The 25,209-nt window shown below is 39.6% G+C and overlaps 1 protein-coding gene across 1 annotated transcript in view; it reads left to right on the top strand.

The window, feature by feature from the left end:
- Positions 1–25,209, top strand: part of entpd6 (ectonucleoside triphosphate diphosphohydrolase 6) — a 54,763-nt gene that overhangs the window by 19,114 nt on the left and 10,440 nt on the right. The window contains exons 5-11 of the mRNA XM_043696428.2: positions 6,091–6,166; positions 8,051–8,086; positions 9,330–9,418; positions 18,653–18,732; positions 19,846–19,910; positions 23,471–23,572; positions 24,540–24,680. Of these exons, the coding sequence (XP_043552363.1) occupies positions 6,091–6,166; positions 8,051–8,086; positions 9,330–9,418; positions 18,653–18,732; positions 19,846–19,910; positions 23,471–23,572; positions 24,540–24,680 (589 nt within the window). The remainder of the gene's footprint in view (positions 1–6,090; positions 6,167–8,050; positions 8,087–9,329; positions 9,419–18,652; positions 18,733–19,845; positions 19,911–23,470; positions 23,573–24,539; positions 24,681–25,209) is intronic.

Below are 25,209 nucleotides of genomic sequence, written 5' to 3'. Positions count from 1 at the left end.
CAACTTTCTTTACTAATATTAAAGAAAAATTAGTGATTTGAAGAATTTATATAATACACGTTTGATAGCTTGTTGTGAAGAAGTAAGTGATGAGTAAAAGCTGGCTGTGGAATGTGTAGGAGAATGGTCTGTGCTTTACCAGCTTGTTTATCTCTCCAAAGTGAATGAGGTATTTGTGCTCTGGATTTCTGAAGGTTTGGGCAACACAGGTGTCTTGATATGGGGGAGGTAAGTGGGTACAAACCAACATTGTATGACTCTGAAGCTATATTCATGCGTTATACTGAATTGTTTTGTTGCTACTTCATGTATTTGTGGCATTGTCCACAATGAGTCAAATGATGCAAAAGAGTTACATAATGCGAATTATATCATTAGTCACAGCAAAGGTGATCTGTCTTTGCAGTTTTTTCTATCTATCTTTTGTGTCACTTTCTCTTTCTTGATATTCAATTTTTTACTGTCAACCAACTGTAGGATTGTCCCACGATTTTAACATAATCTTCTCAAACATTGTGAAATAGATTTGTAGCTCAGGTTGAGGTTCAGATTGTAAGTTTGCTCTCTGAGCTGGTAATTTGTTCTCCGATGTTTCATCACTATGCTAGTAACATCAGTGAGCCTCTGATGAAGCACTGGTGTTCTGTCCCTCTTTCTATTTGTGTGTCTAAGTCTGTTAAGGTGGGTGATATCATTTTCGGCTTTTTTTCTGAGGTTGGTAACTGGAGTCCAAATCAGTGTGTTTATTGATGGAGTTCCGGTTTGAATGCCATGCCTCTAGGAGTTTCTGTGCGTGATTCTGTTTAGCCTGTTGTAGGATGGATGTGTTGTCCCAGTTGAAGTCGTGTCCTCCTTCGTCTGTACGTAAGGATCCTAGTGATTGTGGGTCATGTATTTTGGTGTCTGGTTGTTGTTAGGCAGAAAACTAGCCACCAGGATACACTAACAGTCTGATGTAAGATCCTTTAAGGTTCTATACCAACAACCAGCAAAACGAATGTCATTTACAAAATACCCTGCAAGGACTGAAACAAACACTTCATCAGACAGACAGAAAACTAGCCACCAGGATACACAAACACCAACTAGCCACTCAAAGACAGGACCTACTATCACTATCAAACTGGAACTCCATCAATAAACGCATTGGTTTGGATCCCATTTACCAAGCTCTGAGAAAAAAAAACGGAAATGAATATCACCCACCTTAACAGACCAAGACTCTCAAATGGAAAGCAGGGCAGAACACCAGCACTTCATTGGATGCTCATTGATGATATTACCTAGCATGGTGATGAAATGTTTGAGAACAAACCTATCAGCTTAGCAAACAAACTTACAAACCAAATTGTCTATTTCATTCTGTCCAATTTCCACCTTGGCTAACTTAGGGCCAGCTAACCTACTTGCTGAGTGTTTTCATATTGGGAAGCTTTTTATTCGTATTTATATGAAGTTATTGCTTCTTTCTCACCCTTCCTTCAAATATTTTATTTTCTCACTGTCTCCCCTTTGTCTCCATGAAACTCACCTGTATGTCTTTCACTGATGGAGTCTATGCAGTTTATTTTTTGAAAGGTTTGGGGGAGTTGAATTTCTTGAAAAGGTACTGTTGCAACGATGATGAATATGGGACTGATGGGTTTGCTAAGAAGTCTGGAATTGGGAAAAGGCCATACTAGGCAGTGTGTCTGGATGATTATTCCTAGGTACAATGAGAGAATTGGGTATGAGAGTGCTGAGGTCTGGGAACCCAGTGTGATTATGGACTGGGACCCTAGAGGATTTTGCTCATGGCAGGAAGTTATTGCACTTGGAAAAGGATCATAGCAAGGCTCGAGTTAGATGAGGTCTGGGAACAGCAGTGAATTAGTGATGTTGGCTTAACATCAGTAGCAGGATAACAATCAGAATCCTTACAAAGAAAGAGAATAGAGAACAGCTAGAAATTAGAAATATAACAAATAGTTGGCATGGATTTCAAAAGGGAAATTTTTGCTTGACCAAACTTACTGAATTTGAGGTAATAAAATAGACAACAGTAAAGCAGTAGATTTAATTTATCTGAACCCTGAAAAGGTCAGAGAATATAGAAGCAGGACAAAAAACAAAATGGTTTGCTAGTTGTTTTCAAAGCTTCCTAATATGAAAATATATGCAGCAAATAGGTTAGATAAAGTGGAAATCAGACAAAATAAAATACAGTGCAAAAATTGTGGGACAGTGATAGCTGGTTGAGAGAGAGTTTAAAAAAGAATTGCCAAGATGGGGAAAGTGAAAGATATAAAAGAGACCAAAGGAGCAATTTTTCATGCAGAAGATGGTGCGTGTATAGAATGAGCTGCCAGAGGAATTGGTGAAGGCTGGTACAATTACAGCGTTTAAAACGCATCTGGATGGGTATATGAATAGGATGGGTTTAGAGGGATATAGGCCAAGTGCTGGAAAATGGGACTAGATTAGGTTAGGCTATCTGGTCGGCATGGATGAGTTGGACCGAAGGGTCTGTTTCCATGCTGTACATCTCTATGACTCTATGACACACAAAGCAAAGAATGGGAGTGAGAGCAATTATTCACTTCTAGAAAGTGATGCTCCGCAAGGGAGTGTGCTGGGACCACTGCTCACAATTATAATAACAATTTCTAAATTCATGGACTACACCAGGTTTTGAAGGCATACGGGTAGGTTTCAGGGATAGTCAATACTGAAGAATACTGCAATCAATTTACAAGGAGAAAATGAGGACTACAGATGCTGGAGATCAGAGTCGGTGTGTGGTGTGGAAAAGCACAGCTGGTCAGGCAGCATCTGAGGATCAGGAGAGTCAATGTTTTGAGCATAAGCTCTTCATCAGGAACTCTGAATTCCTGATGAAGAGCTTATGCTGAAAACATCGACTCTCCTGCTCATCAAATACTGCCTGACCAGCTGTGCTTTTCCAGCACCACACTCTGTGACTGCAACCAGTTTACAGAGGAGGTTAATAAACTCGTGGAAATGGCAAACAATTGACAAATGAAATTCAAATACAAATGTTAGACTGCATTTAGTAGAAGAAATAGAAGCATAATCGATTACATGTGCAAATTTAAGTAGAATAGAAGAACAACAGGATATTGCAATGTAAATGCACTAGTCACTTAAAAGTTTCACCACAAGTTAGCAATATCCAAAAATGCAAATGAAACTGTTTGGTTTTATTTCTAGAGGGATAGAATTGAAAAGTAGAGAAGTTATTCTAAACCATTGGTGAGCCTTTGTTACACGAGAGCTATTGCATTGCATGATGTTCTGGTTAACATATTATGAAAAGGACATAAATGCACTGAAGAGGATACAGAGAAGATATATAAGAATGATGTCAGGAATGCATCAGTATACATACTAAAAAAAATCGACACGATGGATCTCGTCTTAAAAAACAAAGGGGTGACCTAATCGAAGTAACTAAAATTATAGAGGGTTTTAATATTGGATACAGAGAGAATGTGGGGAAGAGCATGACTAGTGATATCAATAAAATGTTGTTGTCAAAAAATCCCAATAAGAGATTCAAAAGAAACATTTTTATCCAAAGAGTAATGGGAATGTGGACCCCTCTGTCTCAATGATTAAAGTCAACTATATAGATGCATCTGAGGAAATGAGACAAGCATATGAAGGAAAAGGGAAAAGATATTTCACAGTGATCGATTTGCATGGGAAAAGGTGGCAGGAGGCTCGAAGATGATTAAATTTGGCTTTGTTGGGCCAAATGGCCTGTATCTGCACTTAATATACTATCTAACAGTTGGAATGGGATAAGTATGTTTCATGAGACGACCCATTGCAAACCTAATAAATGTATGTTGTGAAAGGTATATACCAGCTTGCTTTCTTCAGATCTTTGCATTGCAAAGGAAGACATCTGTTTCATCATTCCTGTGTGAACATTTTGAAAGAGCTTTTCAATTAGTTCCAGTGACCTTGCTGTCACTGCAGATTTTTCTTTTTAAGTGTACAGCCCATTTTCTTTTGAAAGCTAATACTGAGTCTGCTTTCTCTGTGATTCAGTGCATTTCAGATAAAGCTGAGTAGTTCAATACATGATCTACAGACTGCCATGTGCAGGTTGAATAGTGTTGGATGGATAGGTTGTCACCTCACCTTTGCTACTGCATATTCCCAGTGAAGTCTGTTAATGTGTCATGTGCCTTCCCCAATGAGCTGCCTTTGTTTTGGCCAATTAGAGGCCAGGCTGTTCCAAGTTGACAAGTATATTTGACCTCTTCAGTCATTAAGGTTTGAGAGCATCATCCCAAAAGCATTTCTACTGTCCTCCTGTGAGTTTCCTGCTACCTCAAGTTCAGAATAAAGCAATTGCTTCAGGTATCTGCTATCAAGTATGTGAAAGGAATGTCCTGTTCAGTGGAACTGGTTTTAAGTGATTAGTGCCTCTATGCTTGGCAAGTTGGCTTGAGAGAACTATACTGTTAGACTGCATTTCTTCTTGCTGGGTTTGAAAGATCTTGCAAAGGCACCATTGATGGTATGTCTCGTCTGGTTTGAGATGCCTGCAGTGTGTCATGCTGTACATCTCTATGATTCTATGACTCTAAGTCTCCGAAGCATGTATGAGTTATTATAAATTTAGTTTGTTTTAAGATCATTCTACTCAATTACTCTTTTCCTCAGTTGGCAAAAAGCTGAGCTGGTGCAATGAAGTCGTTGATGAATTTTGTCCTCCATGGCTGCCTTCATCAAGAGAATGCTTGTAAGACATGACAAATGTTCCACATTTTCCAGGACTTCATCGGGGTACTTAATTGACAAGAGAAGGTATTTTGCTGTGGGAGCTGTTTAGAAGAAGACTTAATTTTCTGGGTGTTAAGAGGAAGGTGCATTTTTTTTCAATGCTTTGGAGAAGGAGTCATTAATTAGGTGCCAGGCTAATGGAGATGATAGATCAGATAAGGCAATTCTTGGTTCAGAAGTCATCAGTATCTGATGTGGCTGGGTGCTGTGAACATCTCTGCATTTTCTTGATGAAAGAAAACATAATCGAGCAAGTACCAGTGTTTGGGCCATGAATGTTGCTATGAAGGCGTCTTATCATGCAGGTAAAATAAGTTGTTGTGACCAGCTCATCTTCTAGACATTTTATAAGAAGGAAAATTTTGGTAGAGTTTACTTTCTCTACTCCTTCCTTTCTTGTCACACCCTTCCAGAAATTTGCATTCTTTCTGACTGTGGCTTTGAAATTTCCAAGGCAGATCAGTTTTTTTTTGTCTGCTGGGCTTTGGACTGGACGGTGCTCAAAGTTGATGTAGAGTTTCTCATTGCTCTCATCTATTGCCTGACCCTGAGGAGCAGATTTACTGAAGACAGTGGTCCCCTGTAGTGAGCTCGGAAGTCTAGTATTTTTAAACAGGATTGAATTCACAACTGCATTCTCTTCCAGGTCGTTGCATAATGTTGTAGAACATGATGTACACCATTATTGCAGCAGATAATTGTCATCTTCAAAACCTGAAGATGTTAACTGTGCCAGCATTCCTGTTGCACAAAATGAAATTCCTTGTAAATTATTTTGTTTCCTAGACAAGACTGGGTATTTGTTTTTGAATTTTGAAATTGGGTGATGTGCAATGCTATCTAACCACTTTTGCATATGTACAGATGATGGCTTGGGGCATTTAAGTTTCAACATATTCAAATTTTGATGTTTATCTTGATCTACATGTCTAAAGGTCACACTGTTTGTAAATTGTGAAACTATGATACAATGTGGAAATTTTTCTGTATCTTGCTTAAAATACAACTACGTGAATCCTTAAGGCGTTGGAGCTCTTCATATCACAGGGTACGTATGGACAGATTTGATTCTAGCATTAGCCTCTCAGCATGCTACTGTCTAAATGTATGTATGTAATAGAATAAATGTCATGGAGTTGGTTGTCTGTAGCTTTTTGGGTTATAGAATGATTTTGAATTGACTTGGTTTGTACAATACTAGATTTATTTTGTTAATCATTTGCCAAAACACAAGTTAATGGAAAGGATGATTTAATTAAATACTTTGTATTTTGCTGAATTTATTCCTTCTAGGTAAAGGAAGTATTTCAGTTGAGCCCTTTCCTAGTAACAAACGATTGTGTTAGTATCATGGATGGGACTGATGAAGGTAGGGCACTGGCTCTTAAATTAATCATAACTTGCACTTGAACTTAGACAAATCATGTCCGTGTTTAAATATTCTCGTACTCGGGTTTTGATTTATAAGATATTTTCTCCACCTTGCTTCCCTCCATTCTTCCCAAAATATGCATCACATTCTGTCACCCAGTGAAATGCACTAATTGACATCTAGCACAAAGACAAATCGTCTGCATTCCCATGTTGTCTTGCCAGATTGAAACTGAAACCTTGTACATCCTTGAAGGTTTCTGCCGGCAGTTCTAATCCGCCAATCCATGTTGTGGAAAAAATAACCATTTCATGCTCCTCGGTAGAAGAAGATGAATCTTTCCTACTGCTGAATTCCAGGATCACGAGATAATTATAGATGAAAGTGGCCAGTCATAGATCTTGGTTCAAGTGCCATGCTGTTGCCATTTACAGTAATTGACTGTAGTTGATAGGATTTTGGGTCTCTAAAGCAATTCCTCAAATTGATTAGACTTAATGGAAGAAAGTAAATCCTATGTTAGCTGTTATCATCTTGAATATCTAGATTGTAAATTCAAAGATTCCACCCCCCCATGCCCCTTCAATTCTGAAAAAACCAAGTTTTCCCAATTATTCCTACTAATTCATATCTCCTCTGTAATGTTCAATGTCACCTTAAGGCTTTAACTCCAATTTGACATTTAATGTTGCAGCAACTTGCAGGCACTTTCCTGTTTATCTCTGCACCCCACTGGTCGTCTTTCTATGGTTCCTCGTATCCATCTCCTATATTATTGTAGTCACACAGCACAGAAACAAACCCTTCAGTCCAATTTGTCCATGCCTACCAGGTATCCTAAACTGGACTAGTCCCATTTGCCTGCGTTTGGCCTATATCCTTCTAAACATTTCCCATTCAGGTACTTGCCCAAATGTCTTTTAAAGATTATAAACTTACCACCTCTACCACTCCCCCCTGCAGCTCATTCCTTACATGCACCCTCTTTGTTAAAATGTTGCCCCTCAGGACCCTTTTAAATCTTTGTATCTCACTTTAAACCTATGCTCTCTAGTTTTAGACTCCCTTACCCTTGAGGGAGAAAGACATTGGCTAATCACCCTACCCATGCCCCTCATGATTTTATAAAACTTTTTGGAAGGTCACCCCTCAGACTCTACTCTGGGGGAAATAGTCCCAGCCTCTCGTTAGGACTCAAACCCTCCAGTCTCGACACATCTTTGTAATTTCTTTTCTGTAGCCTTTCTAGTTTAACAACATCCTTCCTATAGCAGGGCGACCAGAATTATGTAGTATTCTAGAAGTGGCCTCACCAATGTCTTGTACAGCCACAACATGTTGTCTCAACTCCTATACTCAAATACAGGCTTTAAAATACATATGAGAAACGTTGCTTCATAAAGAAAAGTGAGAGAGATGCAGATAGGTAAGATAGGATATGTAGAGAAGAAGAGCTTTACATCAGGAAGGAAGGACTTGTGTCTTGGACACAGGTTACAGTGATAGCAGACATGCAAGAGGGACAAAGTAGTGGATGCTTCAAGAAGATAGTTTTATTGAACTAGCTAGTGCTTCATGAGCTGGGAGTAGGAATTATATAATTTTTCAAGGCGCTGACCCAAAGGTTCAGTGACCACCTGTCATATTCTTGGGTTCTGCACGGAGTGGAATTCAACATTCTTATTTAAAACCACTTACCACTTCTATTTCAAGCCCTTAAATCTTTGCATGTTTAATTTGGCATCTTATTGTAAGTTAGCCACTCTTTGTAGTTTGCTGACCTCAGTGTGAAAGTAGAAATCCTTTGCCTTCATTTGGTGAATACTGTACCATTGTTTATGTTTTGTTTATTTTCTCACAATTAATGCCTTGTAATTACAGGCATTTATGCTTGGATCACTGTGAACTTTTTAATAGGTAAGTGTAAAGCTTATATTTTTGTTTTGTGTTTTACACAAACACTAACTAGCCACCAAAAGACACAACTCACTATCACTGGTATCCTTACATAGAGATGAAGAAGGACCCCACTTTGACTGGGACAACACACACATCCTAGGACAGGCTAAACTGATATCACCCACCTTAAGAGACCACACACATAGAAAGTGGGACATAACACCAGCGCTTCACTGGAGGTTCACTGATGATGTTACCTAGTATAATGACAAAATGTCTGAAAACAAACCTTCCAGCTCAGTGAGCAAACCTGAACTGCAACCTGAGCTACAAATCTTCTCAAAAATCACAAACTATTGTTTCATGTTCAAAGCATATTAAATGTATACACCAGGTACACTTTTAGAAAAAGACATTCCAGTCACAACGCAGTATGGCACACTGTCTTTTCCACCACCTTCCATTTCCCAGTTTAGTTTCATAGTATATTTCATTTTCTTTCCAGGCTCTCCATGATGCATTTCTTTAGATCTCACCCTCATATGCCATGACCTATATATTGTGTTACCCAAACACCCCTCTGCCCATCTATCACCACTGTATCTCCCTACCCCTATCTTCAGCTTCTTGAATGTCCACTAATATGCTTGCTGATTTTGGCAGACAACTCTATGGTAGAGATGGGAATACATCAACACTCCTGTAAAATCTCCCTTTCTCACTTAGCAGGAACCCAGGTTCAACTTATCAGAGATCTAGTCTGACTTTTGTATCTGCAGCAATAGTTCTCATCTGAAGTCACACTAATTGCAATGTATGGCTTGTCATCAATATTTTGGGTTCTGTTATGAGATGAGAGTCTGAATAGACTTGCAGTTTGCAGAAAGGAGAGATCCTCTGCTAATGGGAGTTTGATTATTTTACTCCAGAAATATCCACAAATTGTAATTAATCTTTATCTGCCATCAGACATGGAAGCATGTAACTGACAGTTTAATGGATAGCAGAAGTGGGTAGTGCAGATGCTGGAGATTAGAGTCAAGGTTAGAGTGGTGCTAAAAAGCACAGCAGATCAGGCACTTTAAGGTTTAGGTCTATTTAATAGCTGCACGTATGACTGTTTCAGCCTCCAAAACTGAGATTAATGCCAATGGAGACTATACATAATTTCCACTTCACCTTTCATTTTTTATTGAAAGGCAATTTACCTAGTCCTTCATATGATGGGTTTTCAATGTTCATTGTAGCTTATTCTTTCTAGATAGCTTGCATGGGGAAGAGCGTAACACAACAGGAATACTTGATCTTGGAGGAGGCTCTACCCAGATTACATTTTTGCCTCACAATGAGGTAAGTTTTTCTCCATAACTTAGTCTTATGATTAATTCATTTAGATTTTTTAATCCTGCTGGTTTCCTCCCTTACCCTGCTTTCCAGTGAAGATCAGTTCTTTGGACATTGATTAATATTTAAGTTTAAATAGCCCTTTTGTCAGGCTATTTGACCTCAGGGCATTATAATGGATTGTATCCCATGCTGAAAAAATCCCAGCAGTGACTGTTCATTAGTGTCCAGCGTCAAGACTAAGTGTAACATCTTCAGTCCAAATTCTGGATCAATGGTGCTGGAAGAGCACAGCAATTCAGGCAGCATCGAGGAGCTTCAGAAAAATGGACGTTTCGGGCAAAAGCCCTTCATCAGGAATAAGGGCAGAGAGCCTGAAGCGTGGAGAGATAAGCGAGGGGAGGGTGGGGGTGGGGAGAGAGTAGCATAGAGTACAATGGGTGAGTGGGGGAGGAGATGAAGGTGATAGGTCAGGGAGGAGAGGGTGGAGTGGATAGGTGGAAAAGGAGCTAGGCAGGTCGGACAAGTCCGGACAAGTCAAGGGGACTGGAAGTTTGAAACTAGGATGAGGTGGGGAAGGGGAAATGAGGAAGCTGTTGAAGTCCACATTGATGCTCTGGGGTTGAAGTGTTCCGAGGCGGAAGATGAGGCGTTCTTCCTCCAGGCGTCTGGTGGTGAGGGAGCGGCGGTGAAGGAGGCCCAGGACCTCCATGTCCTCGGCAGAGTGGGAGGGGGAGTTGAAATGTTGGGCCACGGGGCGGTTTGGTTGATTGGTGCGGGTGTCTCGGAGATGTTCCCTAAAGCGCTCTGCTAGGAGGCGTTCAGTCCAAAATCAATCAACTAAGATCAGCTTGGACCAGATCTGTGACTTCTCTGATTAGGTTGGATCTGATTTTTATTTCAATCTCATTGTTCACCTGTTTTTGGGAGCTGTCCAAATTTGTCTATATGGTGCATCTATTCCATTATTTTCAAAGGCAGTGTTTAACTTAACTGTTAAGCTTAAGAAATGGTATGTATAACATGTTAGTAATTAACAAAATGTCAGTGGAATTGTTTGTTTTGTTTTATTTCTGTGCTTTATGAAAAGGTAGTTTTTAGCAGCCAAGTGGAACCCATTTTGTAGTGGCAACACTTCTCTGGAAAATACCTTTGTATTCCATAAAGTTATGTAAACATTAAAGTCATTGAAGATCAGATGTGTTGGATGGAGTGTTTCAAACGTAAAATTGTTTTTCAGGATTTAGTTAATTTCCTGACCTATAATTAAAGTCCTTCATCTCGTGGTTACACCAAATTTCTGCAAAAGCAGAAAATGCAAATCTCCTAAGGTCATCTGTGCAGGTTTAACGATTTCAATTGGAGTGTTGGCCCATATTCAAATAACAACTGAAATTGGTGAGTGGCAAAAATAGCCTGTTGTATTTGGCAATTACAGCACAAGTTTGAGGTGGCAATTGAACCCTAAAATACAGTCCTTACAAGAGCCCTTTTATACACAGTTCTTGCATATGTTAAAATTCCATTACTGTGGTGTTACATTTATCACCTATAGCACACAAAAGTTTGAAGGACTTTTGTCCTGGGAGATAGGAGATATGTTAAAACCTGTGCTAAGTACTGGCTGTTACTTCTGATGGGATTAAGGGTGTCTGACCAGTTTGCTTACATAATCAAAAGGTGTTAGTTCTTTTGTATTTTAAATGAGTAAATATTAGTAAAAATACTTGGTCTAAATGCTCTAATAAATTAAAAATCACAGTAAAAGAATAAAGGATATTAAACTGATTACTGCAACTGGGTTGTGAGATTTATTTACTATTTGCCTGTATGAGCTTCGTTTCGTTTCATTCATGCAATTTCATGGCAGTTAGTTTCTTAAAGGGTTAATGGTCCAGTTAAAAGGTATTTAACAGGTACTTGATCTATTCGGGTTCAGGAGATGGTTAGTAAAGGCTGATTAATATTTTAATGTTTCATGGAAACTTGATGGCGATGGTATTGTTCTGTATGCTACACTTATTCAGAGGTAAACACTGCTTGTACCATGGACTGATAAGATGTGCAAATGTAGTAATGAGTTTGAAAGCGTTGTTTTTAAATTTGAATACTACAGAACCACAGTTCTTTGAATAAATGACTGCAAGTGTTATAGTAAATAAGGGGTTTATAAAGGGTTATGAATGAATGGGAACCTGGTATTAATGAACATAGCGAGCTGGTGAGTGAGTTGGTACAGATAAACTATAACACAATATCTCCTAACACTATCTCACAATAGACACTCTAGTTTGAAGGTAAAGAGTCTATTTTCTGCTATGCTCAAATACAATCCTGCAAAATGTTTATTGTGAAGACGGCCCCATAAACTTGGCTTGTACTCCTTTGGAGTTTAGAACAGTCATCAGTTTGGAATTTCACAGATCCGAGCTGGAAATGTGTTGCTGGAAAAGCGCAGCAGGTCAGGCAGCATCCAGGGAACAGGAGAATCGACGTTTCGGGCATAAGCCCTACTTCAGGAAGGGCTTATGCCCGAAACGTCGATTCTCCTGTTCCCTGGATGCTGCCTGACCTGCTGCGCTTTTCCAGCAACACATTTCCAGCTCTGATCTGCAGACCTCACTTTCTCCTCAACAATTTCACAGATCCTTCAATGTAATCCCAAGATACTTGACAGCAGCTTTATCAAACTAAGTCTGAAACTGAGCCACATAAGGAGGAGAGCGGTGGAAAGTACAGTCTGAGAACTTGAGTATGCTCAACATAGCAAAAGTCATGGCAGTGAGTGTTGGAGTGATTACAATCAGGCAAACGCAAAAAATCAGAATTGGGTGAGTGCAGAAATCTTGAGGGCAGTAAGGCTGGAGAGCAATAGGAGATGAGGGAGAGGCATGTCCTTAAAGGAATTTGAAAACCGGGATAAGAGTTTTCAAGTGTGGTGGTGCCAATCTTGGACTGGGTTGGACAAGGTCAAAAATCTCTCAGCACCACGTTATTGTCTAACTAGTTTGTTTGAAAACGCTAGCTTTTGGGGTGCTGCTCCATCATTGGGTGTTAGTGAGAAGAAGACCTTAGGCACAGAATTTATAAGCCAAAATCACTAAAGGTGTTATCAATATAACGGAGTTGACACCTCCAGTCAATGTATTTTAGGCGTCAAGTCCTGTTTGGAGTCTGTGTCTTAACCTGGAGTCAGACTGATTTTATTTCCAAATTAGGAGTTTATAAAATGCCATAATGACTGTCGACAAATTGCGTGTTTTTTTTTAACAAATAGAAAGTATTTGCAAACCCCACAGATTTGTGTGCATAGGTGTGTCAAGGGAGAGAGAATGTGTGTGCACAAGTGTAAGTGTGTGTGTAAGGGTTTGTGAGAGTGCATGCATGTGAGAGTGTGTATAGTGTGGTGAGGTCATCTGTAGAGCAACATGAATCAAAGATCCCAGTTGAGGCCGTCCTCATGGGTACCAAACTTGGCTATCAACCTCTGCTGGGTGACTCAGCATTATTGTATATCCTGAAGTCTGCCTTGGGGGACGTTTACCTAAAGATCTAAGGCCAAATGTCCTTAACCACTGAAATGTTCCCACACTGGGGGGGGGGGGGAAGAACATTCCTGTCTGGCATTTGTTGCAGTGTTCATTCATTTGTTGTCATAGTATCTGCATGGTTTAGCAATATAATGTGCCTCGGCATCTTTGCCTACAGCGAATGAGATATACAATGTTGGCTGAGTCACATAAGAATCTGCAGTGTACTCCTGTATAATGGTAGTATCTGTGTCGTTGTTCTGACATGTCTTGCAGAGGCTGCCCTGACAGGGTTTTATGGTCTTGTGCTTGATGTCCTGAGGCTGGGTAGTTTGCTACGACCAATGGTCAGTTTAAGGTTTGGCGGTTGTTTACAGGCAAGAAATGGAGGTGTAGGGAAGATCTTGGCGAGGTGTTCATCCTCATTGATAATGTGTTGCAGACTGTGAGGAACATGGCACTCCCGTGGATAACAAAGGGTACCCTATCAGTCATATCCCACAACTGTCTTCTGAGGAGGTCATTATGGTTTTTCACTATGGCAAATTGAAAGTGGCGATCAATGAGTCGAGTGTCGTATCCTCCTCTTATGAGGGCACCCTTCAATATCTTCAGGTGCTGTCACGTTCCTCCTCATCTGAACAGATCCTGTGTATGCGGAGGGCTTGTCCATAGGGTAGGCTTTTTTGATATGTTAAGGATGGAAGCTCAAAGTAGAGCATCGTAAGGTTATCCATAGGTTTGTGGTAGAGTGAAGTATTGAGGTGTCCATCCTTTTTTGAGATGTGTGTCCAAGAATGAGACTGATTCTAAAAAAATTGTCCATAAACCTGATGGTGGGATGAAACTTGTTGGTATCACTATGTAATTGTTTGTATTTTGGATCTTTGGGTAAACATCCTCCAAGGCGGACTTAGGGATACACAAGAACACACAGTCGCTGAACAGAGCTAAGTTTGGTACCCATGAGGACTGCCTCAACCAGATCTTAGGTTCATATCGCACTACAGGTGACCCCACCACACTATACACAGATGTGCACACGTTGTCTCTCACAAGCACACTCACACAGTCGCGCTCCCTCGCGCACTCTCACATCTGTAGGGTGAATTTGCATTTGTAGATACATTCTATTTTGTTCAAAAAGTGCACAATTTGTAGACAGCATTTTATAAACTACTTTGGAAAGAAAACCAATCTGACTCAAGGTTAAGAGACAGACTCCAAACAAGACCTCATGCCTAAGGTCACCTCCTTTTACATTGACAACACCTAAAATTATCTCAGGGCAGTGACTTGAAAGAAATTCTGGGATTTGCATATTAATCAACTGAAACCTACCCCTCCATTCTAATTGATTAAAGATTTAAGAGCCATCTTAGGTGTGTTCAGTTCATTTATATGAGTTGTAAGACCATTTGATCTTTTCCTTCTACATTTTATGTCTAAGGTCTCCTTTCACTAGCACTTGATGAAGGAACAGCACTCTGAAAGCTAGTGTTTTCAAATAAACCCATTGGACTATAACCTGATGTCATGTGATTTTTGCTGTATTTTAAAATCTGAACATTGTATAGGGACCCAGTGTTGATCAGCAAGCATGAGGTTGAAGTGGGTACTGCAGATGCTGGAGATTAGTGTGGTGCTGGAAAAGCACAACAGGTCAGGCAGCATCCGAGGAGAAGGAAAACAGACATTTCAAGTAAAGATGTTAGTGGAACTTGGTGTAAAGCAGGATAAGGGCGGTAGATGGAAGCTGACTCAAGCGGACATTAGAATAGTGAGGGCTCATGGTGGTGAAGCTCTGATGAAACTGAAGCTGAGGCTGAGCTAAGTGATGTTTGAGATGGAGAGAGGTGGTTTTGGTGAGCAGATAGGAAGCTATTCTGTGTTGGACAGTGGATAAGCAGGTTAAAACAGTGTAAACCACAACACCAAAATTGTGTATTGTATGATTTGGCCTCAGACTGGCTCAGGAGAAAATAAGTTAAGGGTAAGAGGTGATCAATTCGAGATGTTTGTGATACTGAAATGACTTGACAAGGTCGTTACAACATAGCCATTTTTTTTCTGGTGGGGAGTTTTGATTAAGGATGCACATTCTTAAAATTTATTGTAATGTTGAGAGAAATTGAGCAATCTTCACTTGAGGCAAAGCGAATGTAGAATATTTTAACACACGCCCCAACTTGCCCAACACACACGCGCACAGTACGGATGCTGGGTCAATTGAAATGTTCCAGACTGAGTAATAAAGCTTTGATATGTTAAGAAATTTGAGAAAATGGTGCTAAATGAAAAGAGGTGCAGATCAACAACAATCTAATTGAGTGGCAGAACAGGCTCAACGTACTGAACGATTTCCTTTTCCCATTTTCCTGCCTAATCAGGTTCCTTATCCACATGTTTATCTTTATATCTCATCTAAATGTCAATGAGTGATATGGCAGCATGGTGGCTCAGTGATTAGCACTGCTGCTTCACAGCACCAGGGACCCAGGTCCGATTCCAGCCTCTGACAACTATCTGTATGGCGTTTGCACGTTCTCCCTGTGTCTGCGTGGGTTTCCTCTGGGTGCTTCAGTGTCCTCCCACAATCCAAAGGTGTACAGGCCAGGTGAATTGGCCATGCTAAATTGCTCATAGTGTTCAGTGCATTAATCAGAGGGAAATGGGTCCGGGTAGGTTACTTTTCGGAGGGTCGGTGTGGACTTGTTGGGCTGAAGGGCCTGTTTCCACACTGTAGGGAATCTAATCTAATATCTTTGAGTTGTTACTATATAGAAGGCCATTCTACCCATTTTCTGTACTAGTTCAGTGATTGTTTCACTTGGTGCCATTCCCCCTGGAATCCTGTGCATTGTGGCTTTTTCAAATAACAGTCTAATTTGCTTTAGAATGCCTCAGTTCAATCTTGTCTCCATCCAACACTCCAGCTCTGCATTCAAGAATATATAATGGTGGATCATGGAGATCCTGTGATGGTTCAGATTTATAATAAAGTTAATGGGTTTAAGATGATTGTGGCACATTCTCATGCTTAAAATTGGAACTGAATTTTATTATCCTGAATTTGGTTGGGAGGTGTGTGTGTGTGTGTGTGTGTGTGTGTGTGTGTGTGTGTGTGTGTGTGTGAGATATAATGGGAATGCTGGTTGTGTATTCTTTGTCCATCCTCAAAATGGATTCGGAATCCGACTGAAATGGTCAGAATATTAATATTTCGTGCTGCTACATAGAAGGTTAGTTTGAATTGACTCTCAACAATCCGATGTAATGGAGAAGTATCCTTAAAGTTAGGTTGTTAACACTGAGTCTGCTTTGCCTCAATTCTTACCCTTCCTTATTCTGGACCTGTCTAATATTTCTGTTAAAATTGGGAATGTGATCAGTTTCTTAACTTTTAACTTTAAGTGCAAGATATTTTTAATGAAACAACTGCAGAGACCTTAATCCGTCCTTCGTATTTTTCTGAGAACTTCTGAAGAATTTAATTGGTTTCACTGTTTTGTGGTGCTGACATCTGGCAACATACGACTAAAAAACAATTATATTTGTGTTTCACAGCATGCTAGTTACTATTTTTCAGCTTTACTGATTGTATTGCACATCGGAAGCAGAATCTGTGTTTAACATATTACCACTGCGGTTTTTATAACCTAACACTTAAAATTTCTTGTGAGATCTCAACTGAAGCTATATTTCCATCTCGTGGTGGTTTCATAGAATCATCACGGATTCCCTACAGTGTGGAAACAGGCCATTTGGCCCAACAAATCCACACCGAACCTCTGAGGAATAACCCACCCAGACCCATTCCCCTACCCTATTACTCTACATTCACCCCAACTAATGCACCTAATCTACACATCCTGAACTCAGATTTCTCCAGTTTCCTCATTTCCCCTCCCCCCACCTTGTTTCAGTCAAATCCCTCGAACTCAGCACCGCCTTCCTAACCTGCAATCATCTTCCTGACCTCTCCGCCCCCACCCCACTCCGGCCTATCACCCTCACCTTGACCTCCCTCCACCTATCGCATTTCCAAAGCCCCTCCCCCAAGTCCTCCTCCCTATCTTTTATCTTAGCCTGGTGGACACACTTTCCTCATTCCTGAAGAAGGGCTTATGCCCGAAACATTGATTCTCCTGTTCATTGGATGCTGCCTGACCTGCTGCGCTTTTCCAGCAACACATTTTCAGCTCTGATCTCCAGCATCTGCAGTCCTCACTTTCTCTCATCCTGAACACTATAGGCAATTTAGCATGCCCAATTCCCCTAACCTGTACATCTTTGGATTGTGGAAGGGAACTGGAGCACCTGAAGGAAACCCACACAGACACCGGGAGAATGTGCAAACTCCACATAGACAGTTGTCCAAGGCTGGAGTCGAATCTGCCTCCCCGGACCTGTGATGCAGCAGTGCGAACTACTGAGTTACCGTTTCTTTCACTGCAATTCTGTATAGCTATTTAAGATTCCATGGGATTGCATGTTGTGATCCCTTGAACCAACCTAAAAATTGTGCAGTTTCTGCTTGTGACCATGTCCTACCAAATTATCCTGCAGAGCCAAGTCAACCTGCATCAGGAAGCTCTGCAGCAGTTGCCATGTCAACACAAGATATTTTGGAAAGGGTTCTTGCTCATGAACAGAAAAGCTTTTGTTTTTGTGAACAGAAGGTTAGATGGAACAAGCTTTTGGTGTTAGTCAAGTTTTGTTTTTTAACCTCTGATTTAAGTAGCTTGCCCAGTAAAATATACTAAAATTGGACTGAGTCCAATGAAGCAGGACAATGAAGTATTTCACTGAAGAATGGCAATTTGCAGGATCTCTTCCAGGATTTTCCTCACAAAGATTTTCTATTCTCAGCTGGCCTTCAAACAAAAAAGTGAAGGGTGCTGTTATGACATAGTAGCCCTACTGGTTTCAGCAAGAGAATTGTGCTTGTGAAAAAGGGAAGATTTTTTTGTCTTACAATTTTGTCAATGTCACAACTTCATTTTGCAGATTGACATATTCATGCTTTTCACTGCTGCCTTAAATGTGCACTTCCTTTAGATGCTGAAATATGAAAATTATATGAAGACAAAGGTTATGTGGCAATGTCATCGTGCTCAGGTTTTCTTTATTGCAGCTCAATGTAATCACCTTAAAATATATCCCAGACAAAATAATATCTCTTTTTACATTTGGTTGTGGGTCAAGGCCTAAATTGAGACTTTAACACAGTATATTCTGATCAACACTAAGTGCAGTTGTTGCGTTGATGATGCACATGAGCTGTTCAACCAGAGTTGTAAAATATCCCATGGTGCTACTTGAAGGAGGATAGGGAGATCCAGTCATGATAACCAAAAGTAGTTTAACAGATTATTCATCTATTTGTGAGCATAGTAGAGAGTCAATGTTCTGCATTTACTTGCATAAAAATAAATGCACTTCAAAAGTAAATAAATGACTGTGTTAATGTATGGTGTACATACTACTTGCTCTAATTTGATTCCAGTCAACAAATGTCGGGCTAAGAATTGTATTCTGATTTTAATATCTGACTAAAACATGTAGTCTTTGGACTTTGTTCTCAAAAGTGAAAGTTGTTTGATTTTTATATTGTACACTTGGGTACAGTGAAATATTGTGCTTCTATTATCGGTCTTAGCCTTTAGAATTGCAGTCATTTTGAGTAACATTTCGACTTTTCCCACAGATAACACTCCAGACCTCTCCTGTTAACTATATTACCTCAATTCAGATGTTCAATAGCACTTACACAGTCTACTCTCATAGGTTAGTACTATTGTCCTTTCTGGTTCTACTACATCATGTGTCATGATTAAATATGCTAAAAATAACTTGAATCGAAGTTATTTTCTTCAAATTAATATTAAATGTATACAGCATTTTAAGTGTAGTTTTCCTTGTCTTCCTACTCCTGTCACTGTTGGTGCACCTGCATTACGGTTGCACCTGCAATATGCAGATGGATCTTAGTAGCTAAAATATAAAGTTATCGAATAGCTGCACACACAATTTTGTTAATTTTATTTGAGGAAATCCTGATCAAATTCCTTTCTCTGTTTAGTTAATCACTTCACTAAGGTGTCAGTACATTTTCATGCAATATTTTTAATCTATAATATCTTTAAAAACTCTTCACGTGAAATATGTTTTACTGAATAGTGCAATCTTCAGGTTGAAAACAGAAACAAAATTCACAGGATGGGCAGTAGGGATGTGTACAGTATAGTATAATGCCTTCATATGTACCTACTAAATAGAAGGTACAAGATGCTGAAACATGTTAGAAATTAGCTGCAATGTCTGGATCTATGTTCTGAAAGATAGGATGGACATCTGGTGCATTGTCTGTCTGTTAAACCATTTGTTTGTGCAGTTATTCGATAACTTTATATTTTCAATCTGTGCCCCCAACACAGATGACAGGACACTGCCATATAAAAACAGCTACTAAGATCCATCTGCATATTTCAGGTGCAACCATTTCTACAAAGAAATTAAGCAACAGCTAGAGAGAACAAAAGAAAGGGAAGATTGAACAAACTTTGGATTCTATCAGAGAGTGAAGCAATTGTCTAACATGTTTAAGGGGAAGTTAAACTTAGAAACCCCTAAGTTCATTGTAGAATCAAATATTATTAATTTTTTCACAGGTAACCAACTGTGTAAGCAAAATTTATAACTTTTTAAGTAGGCTATGATTTAATATTAGAAAGGGATTATCTAATAGAATAAGTGGAGGAGTAGAGTAAGTGGGTAGCTGCTCATCCTTCAAGAAGGACAGCAGCTCATTAGAACATCTATTAATATTAAAAACAATAGAGTTTTGTGTTGGCAATCAGTTTACTGTCATATATTTCACTCATTGTTTTCCATTTTCAGTTACCTAGGATTTGGCTTGATGTCAGCAAGACTGGCGATTTTAGGAGGAACTGAAGGTAGACCATGTAAGTTAGCTTAACTCACACTTCCTTATTTTTCAAGGTGAACACCAGTAATTGCTCAAAGTAAGACTACTTAAGCCTGCTTTATTCCATAAGGTAAAGGACAGTGGGAGTGCTGGAAGCTGCATAGCTAATTCTCCCTCACCCCCTTTCTTATCTACTGTAATCCTCTGCCTCTGACACTTTTCCTTCCCAACATTATAGAAGGGCCTAGGACTTGTGCATGAAGTTAGCACATTTACACTGGCTTGTGGGAACACCACCCAACTACATGTCATGTACTATTCTAACTCTGACCTATATTGCTATTCCTTTGTCATCATTGAGTCAAACTTCTCAAATTCTTCATTTAACAATACTGTGGGCATATCTTCACCACTCAACCAGCAGCATTTCAAGAAGATGACGTCCACTACTACCCCCTGGGGTGTTGAGGAATGCTAGCTTTGTGCGCAACATTTGCAAAATGAATTTTTTTTTAAGTTGCTTTCAAATAACCTTGTAATCGGTCAACAAACCTTGTGCCGTACAGTTCTGTTTTTGCTATACCAGCTCCATTGTTACCAAATTGCCCATTTTTTCAGTGAGAACTACCTGTTCTTGTGGCACCTGTTCGATGGTGGGGTTTTGGAAAAATAGATTACATCATTTGTATCTGAGGTGACAAAGTCAGTACTGGCAAGAATAGAAAATCTTGAAAATAGCAGATCTAGCAGCATCTGTGGAAAGAGAAACTGAGTACACATTTCAGATTACGTACATTTTATGATAAGTGGAAAAAGGTAACAGGATTTAAGTAATAGACAGGGACAAAAGGAAATCTGTGATAGAGTAGAAGACAGGTGAATGAATGCCAAGAATTAATTTTACATGGTCAAAGGGAATGGTATTGGGACAAGAAAAGAAATAAGGTATGGTACTGTCCAAAACAAAAATAAGAGAAAAGCCAAAGCATGCAAGCAAAACACAAGAAAATGGGAAGACAGTTTATGGTTTGAAATTGTTGAACTCAACATAGAGTTTGGAAGACTGTAAAGTGCCTAATCAAAAGATGAGGGGCTACTACTTAAGATAATGTTGAGCTTCACTAGGCCAGTGCATTAGTCAAGGGCAAGACCAATATGAGAGCAAGGTAGAGAATTAAAATAACAAGTCTCTACCTCCTTCCCAATATCAATAAGCAGAACTGCCCCACCATTTCTGTGCTGCTTTATTCATGCATGGGATGTCTGCTTCACTGTCTAGGCTGGCATTTATTGCCCCTCCCTAACTGGCCAGAATGCAATTAAGAGTCAACCATATGTACACCTATACAACACCAATCACGTAGTCCTGTAGGCCCGACCAAGTAAGGATTCCTTCTCTAATGAGTATTTGTGAACTAGATGGGTTTTTACAACAATTGACAGTGGTGACATGGCCATCATTGAGCCAGTTCTTTATTCCAGATTTACTGAATACACTCCCCAGGACACTGGGGAATCTTGAATGCTAGACCATTGACATTACCATTATGCTACTGCTTCTCCAGTTCAGCCACACTAAGCTAATTTTATCCTACTCTTGACTCCATCTTTTTCTTTCCTTGTCCGGTCTCTCTACATTTATATCCATGGTTCTTTTGATTGCCCTCTATCATTTTAACAGTTTTCAATTTCCTGGTCCTAATAATCATTTCTTCACGATGAATATCCAAACTCTTCACACCTGCAACCCAAACCAGGACAGTCTAAGGGTTCTCTACTACTTCCTTCACTGAGGCTCAACCAGTTTCTCACGAGTACTGCCCTCTCCTTTGTCTGACCTTTTCATCTCATTGAACAATTTCTCCTTTAATTCATTTTACTAGCCAAGGCTGCCATTTTTTAAAATAGGAAATGTGAAACATTGCATTTTACAGTCCTAGTTGGGTCTTCTCCCTCAACATTTTTTTTGACCAATACTTTGATTTCTGTATTTGTTAACTACTCATTCTGAATTGGAAAAGTTCCTCAACTTCTACTTTTCACCCTTCTCTCGATTTCACACTATCCATCTTAGGCTTTTCCCTTGCTTGACTTCTCTGTGTCTCTTTATGGTAATAGGTTAACCAACTGATAATCTATAGGCTGTCTTTTAATTCTCCAACTTACTCTCATACTGACATTTCTGTCCTCAGTTTGATGGCCTTCCATGAGGCTCAATATGAGATTGAGGAACACACCTCAGCTTCCAGTTAGGGACTTTACAGCCTTCCAGACCACAACAGAATTCAACAATTTCAGATTTTGTTTCCTGTTCTTTGCACGTTTCACCTGCTTTAGGCACATCTTGTTTTCCTTTCTTGCCCCATCGCCATTCTCTTTGGCCATATTGGACAAGCTACCATCATTCAATCTTTCCTGTCTTCCCTCTCTCACACATTCCTTTTGTCCTTGTCTCATCCACCTCTTTGTCAAATTTTATTACATCTGTAACTTCTCCCATGTCTGATGAAAGGTCATTGACCGGAAAAGTAAGCTGTTTCTCTTCATGAAGGATATAATAAGTATGAAATTAACACCAAGAATGACTGGAAAGATTGACAACGTTGCACAAATGTAGGTCACAGGCTATCCATCTAATGAGTTTTGAATTCAGGCTATTTGTAACTTTTACATAGTGCAATACTTGAAAATTGGCAAAAGATAGCACTGTTTAGAATGTTAAATCAGGACGAATGGAAGAAGTGATTACAAAGGCATATGGTCTACTTGCCTTTCTTAGCTGATGCATTGAGGTTAAAAGCAAGGAAGTGATGCTGGAACTGCAAAAAATGCTGGTTTAACTGCAGCTAACACTATTGTGTGCTCTTCTGGAATCCACATTATATGGGAGAGAAGTGATAGCACTGGAGAGGGTACAGAGGAAATAGAATAGGATGTTTCCTGGGCTGGAGAGTTTACAAAAGAGGAAGTTGAGAGGGGATGTGATTTAAATTTTTCAAATTGAGGGCATTTAGATAGGGTAAACAAGAAACCTTTCCCTTCAATGAAGGGCTCAGTGACCAGGGGTCTTAGATTTAAGATAAGGTTTAGAGGAAACGTGAGGAAAAGCTTTCTACCCTAGAGTTGGTAGGAATCTGGAAGTCTTTGCCTGTGTGGTAGAGGCAGAAACCCTCATAGCATTTCAGACATGACATTTCAGGCACTTTCGATGCCAAGGCATACAAGACTATGGGCCAAGTGCAGAAAAATAGCTTTGCATAAGTGGTTTATGATGGTGCAAACTCAATGGGCCTTTTGTTGTGCTGTAGATATCTATGACTCTATAACGTTATGCAGTTATCTGACTTGTAGACATTAAGCTTGCTAGAGAGTTACAGTAGGGTTTTGCAGAAGAGTACAAACTTTGTGGATCTTTGACACTTTGTTTTATGCATGGACTGAACAAAATAAAATGCACAAATTAATGTAATGATATTCATTAAATATTCCAAATAAATTTAGCAATCACATTATTTAAGGAGTCTGCAAAAGTGCAGTTCAATTGTAACATTCTGATTTTGGAAGTATGCTGTCCTTTTATTGTGTTCTCACTTGCAGCTGAGGAAGGGCAAGAGCTTGTAAGTTCTTGCTTATCACCAGACTATAAAGCAGAATGGAAGCATGCTGAAATTGTTTACAATGTTAAAGGACAGAAATCAGGTAAGTGTCTATTTAATTGCATTTGATTTTTCGCTTGTCAACCACCTCATACTGTGGCAAACTAACAAATAGTGAACTAATACAGAATTTTACAGTACTGAAAGGAAACCGTTTGGCACATTGTCCCTATGTCAGCTCTTAGGAACCAATTCGCTATGCTTTCCCCAGACTGGGAATCAAGGCAGGTAAATGAAGCTGAGAAACTGGACAACCCTGATCTAATTGAATGGTGAAATGGATTTCAGGAACTAACTGATCAACTTGTGTTCTTGTAAATGTATAACAGGTTAATTAATGTATCTCTCTTTCAGTTATGCATTCATTAAATGGTACTGAATTTCGTGTCTGAAATGTGATTACCCCTTTCCACTGAGTTATGAGGGAGGAACATATGGACTGAAATAATATGTCCATAATGTTTAGGTTACAGTTGATCGGTTTTGAAACAGAAGCAGGGTGAAGTAACGATTCATTTACATCTGTCTACAAAGCTTGATGCTGCTTAGGATTTAATCATTCCAGGATTGAAAATGTTCAGTCAGTAAAGCAAATGTATTTGGTTGTGTGTGTGAGACAATAGAACATTGTTCTGTTTGAGCTTCCAGAATTGCACTGTGCAATTAATAATTGAAACTTGGATATAAACTGACTGCTTAAATAGATAAGGAAAGAGTTGCCAGATCAAATTTTACATACCTTGTTATCCTCTTGCAATTTGGGACATACAAACCACTCTGTAGCCAAGACTGATATTCTTTATTCCTAAGGACAGTAAATGAGATTTATTCCTCCCACCTGCCTGCTGGTAATTCTGTAATTGAATTCCTCTGTGTTGAAACATCTGGTCTTCAATTTTTCCTACACCATTTTCAAACTGTATATCTGGAAGTATTCTTACTTTTTTTTGTTATCTGTGAAATCTGAAGCTGATTTTCCAAGCTCATTTTTTTCCCCTCTTTGCTTCTAGGAGAACCCATCTATGATTCCTGTTATGCAAGGGTAGAAAAAATACTCTACAGAAAAATGCATAAACCTGAAGAAGTGGGGAGTCTGTCATTTTATGCATTTTCCTACTACTATGATAGAGCAGTTGATGTTGGACTTATTGGTAAGTGTTTGTGACTAATTTAAGTAGAGTTGCCTTGATAGTCTAATTTAAGTAAATTAAGTATCCTGTGAGGTAGCACATCATTGCCATATTGATGTGAAAGTTTTGATGCTAAATTAGATTCTCTCAAGCAAAGGAGGAGTGGCGGCATGGTGGCACAGTGGTTAGTACTGCTGCCTCACAGCACCAGAGACCTGGGTTCAATTCCCACCTCAGGTGACTGTGTGGAGTTTGCACATTTTCCCCGTGTCTGCGTGGGTTTCCTCCGGGTGCTCTGGTTTCCTCCCACAGTCCAAAAAATGTGCAGGTTAGGTGAATTGGCCATGCTAAATTGTCCGTAGTGTTAGGCAAAGGGGTAAATGTAAGGGAATAGGTCTTGGGTGGGTTGCGCTTCGGCGGGTCGGTGTGGACTTGTTGGGCTGAAGGGCCTGTATCCACACTAAGTAATCTAATCTAAGTGCAGGGTCTCCATATGGGGAGATAGTTTGATATTTTCAAATACTTGGAAAACCTAGCTGCTAAACAGAGA

Source organism: Chiloscyllium plagiosum, unplaced genomic scaffold (assembly GCF_037043375.1).
Source record: "Chiloscyllium plagiosum isolate Xiang-an unplaced genomic scaffold, Cpla_swu_hap1 HiC_scaffold_10, whole genome shotgun sequence".
NCBI classification, from domain to species: domain Eukaryota; kingdom Metazoa; phylum Chordata; class Chondrichthyes; order Orectolobiformes; family Hemiscylliidae; genus Chiloscyllium; species Chiloscyllium plagiosum.
This window is presented reverse-complemented; position numbering and strand designations above follow the sequence as displayed.